General features: G+C 50.7%; 1 protein-coding gene across 1 annotated transcript; it reads right to left on the bottom strand.

The window, feature by feature from the left end:
- Positions 1-608: 608 nt before the first annotated feature.
- On the bottom strand, positions 609-1,172 carry DICSQDRAFT_62627 (uncharacterized protein; the record flags this gene model as incomplete). The annotated part of the gene is made up of 1 exon (XM_007366587.1): positions 609-1,172. A coding segment is annotated over one exon (564 nt), but the record flags the coding sequence as incomplete, so codon positions are not given.
- Between the last annotated feature and the right edge of the window lie 1,447 nt (positions 1,173-2,619).

The raw sequence follows: 2,619 nt of genomic DNA, 5'->3' as shown, positions 1-2,619 counted from the left end.
CCTTTCCGCTCAACGGCTCCGCAGGAGAAGAGCCGGCACGATGCATTCGGAAGATAAACGACATGGCTAATGGTGGTATTGACCCAACCAGAGCCTTCGACCCATGTACGGCCACGAACAGTGCCTTCACCGGGCGCATAAAGCGGCGAGCCGGCTGCAGCAGTGCCGAAAACCATTGGAGAGGCAAACTCCTCATAGGTGTCAAAGTCGTCGAAGTAAGGAGTGATATGTTCCGAAGCACCTGAGTCCATCAGCCAAGTAGTCAACCGATAATCGTCCGAAGACGAGCCATAGAAAGAAGCGGAGATTGATTGCGAAGCCTCAGCGGTAGTAGATACTAGTACATTGGCTGACGAAGACTCATTGACGGTAGCGTGCGAGTGATTATTCGGTGGTCCATTGTCCTTTCCCTTGCCTTTCTCGTCCTTCTTGTTCCCCCCACCCTTCGGCTTCTTCTCAGGATACTTCTTCCAACAAGAAGATTCATCGTGAGTCTTGCCGCCGCAGTGACCACAAGGGCCTTTCTTCTTGGGCTTGTTCTGAGAAACACGAGTCACCGAAGTGCGGTTTGCCATACCCGTCTTTTGGATGTTCTCGTAGGCGAGGGTCTTCTCGCGAACCGTTTCGACCTTCAGATTCTCGAGCTTGACTGAGGTGAGAAGGCCAGAGATCAGGTTGCGATAGGACTCAGGAATCTTGGACAGAACTAGCATCGCCTGAAGGTTCTCAGAGAGCTCGAGCTTACTATCCTTGATTTCCTTGAGACGAGTGACGAGTTGGTCGAACTGGTGCTGGATGGGCTTCTGGTCGTTCATGCGGTCCGAAGCAATAAGGCTTTCAAACTTGTACCAGACAGCAGCGGCGTCGGGAGTGCCGAAGTTGTCCTTGAGTGCTGTCCACATCGCATTCGGTTGCTTGGGGTTGCCAGCATCATCTTCGAGGAGACGATGGAGCGAACGATCGACCTTCATCATGATGATACCCTGGGCCCACTGTATCTTAAGGTTGTGCTCCTTAAGCGCTTCAGCATCGTCAGGAGTAGTTGGTGTCGAGTTGGTGACGTTCCAGGAACCAATCATGATGAGATAGCCCTTCATCTGCGCAGCCCAGTTGGGGTACTGGTTGATGTTGGAGAGGGAGGAGAGAGAACTTGAGTCGACTTTGTCTGACATGACGAGGGAATGGAGTAGGAGATGACGATCAAAGAAGTTGTCCGGTTGCGATGGAGGTGGAGCGCGAAAGAAAGAATCGAAGTCTTGCTCAAGATAGAAGAGAGGGATGGATACCGGGACTGGCGTTGGAGGCTCTGAGTCCGGTAGTCCAAAGGCAGCAGCGCGGATAAACGGTTCAGTTGTCTGAGGATCGGAGCAGAGTGCGAAGGGGAAGCTCGAGGGAAAATCTTCTGGACTAAGTGGTCCTGAAAAACGATTGGGACAGATTTCCTCGTCGCACTGGCGCCACTCTGCAGTATCAAGCTCGTATGCTCAATCACAACCGTCCTCAAGGTCGTAGATGTGAGATAGACCTTGACAATCAAAAGGAGGTTCTTCTTCGGAGGATGTGGAGTTGATAGCTTGTTCAACTTCCTCGTCCGAAGAGACAGGAGGTTCCGCTGCTGTTGTCGGATCCAAAACAGCCAGGAGATAGGGAAACCCGATGTAAGATGGAGAGCCACGTGCGAAAGCGATGAGATATGAACACCTATTGAGGCAACCAGGAAGCAAGCAAGCTGGAGATGCCTACAACCCGGGTAGAAGTCGCCAACTGTGCCCAAGAAAAGCTAGCTAGGTACGTATGCAAAAGGCTATCGTAAGGAGGGTCCACACGGTTGTCCTCCGGTCGTAAGGTTACTGACGACCCCAGTACAAGTGCTGGCGGGCGCAAGTGCGTGGCCTGGCACAGGGATACCTGAAACCCCGTACGCCTCGAAAGCGCAATAGGGTGCTACACGATACTAGATACTAGACTAAAAGCGCTCACAGGCACAACTGTGCAAAGTCACCGTGGCAGCAGTGTCGGCAGGCACAGTCAAGAGTTTGGGATAGTGGAGGGGATGCACGGGCAGAACCGAGTGTCGACAGAGATGGATGATGGGTGCGCGCAGGGATAAACATCAACACAAAACTTTGCTTGTATCTCAGGATGCCGAGAGATGATAAACTCGGGGCTGTGAAGACAAAGATTAGATCCGACTAGAGTCGAAGCAAGATCTTCAGTCAGTAAGGAAAGACTATATTGCAGCAACGAACTGTACCTAGAGTCGAAGCAAGACTACAAAGGATCAAGTAAGTAACTACAAGTTAGAGGTAGATATAACGAAGTACTCACTCTTCAGTCAGTAAGGAAAGACTGAAGAGGGAGGACGCAATCTGAAGTCCTTATATACTACAGAGAAGTGTCCATGACTAATCGAAGAGTGGTTAGTCACATGTACCATAGTGCGATGAATAATACAACGACGAAAGAATTGCGACGTATCGCACCATAGGATGAGTAATAAATGAGTAAGGCATAGACCTGTCTAGACCATTCTGGAGTAGTACAGATTGTCCTAGTCAGTACCAGAAGAGTCCGGAAGCATAGCTATAGTACACGAGCAGAGAGTCCCAAATATGGTAA

The sequence above is a fragment of the Dichomitus squalens genome (assembly GCF_000275845.1).
Source record: "Dichomitus squalens LYAD-421 SS1 unplaced genomic scaffold DICSQscaffold_19, whole genome shotgun sequence".
Taxonomy (NCBI): domain Eukaryota; kingdom Fungi; phylum Basidiomycota; class Agaricomycetes; order Polyporales; family Polyporaceae; genus Dichomitus; species Dichomitus squalens.
Note: the sequence above shows the minus strand (reverse complement) of the source record. Positions and strands in the feature narration are given on the sequence as shown.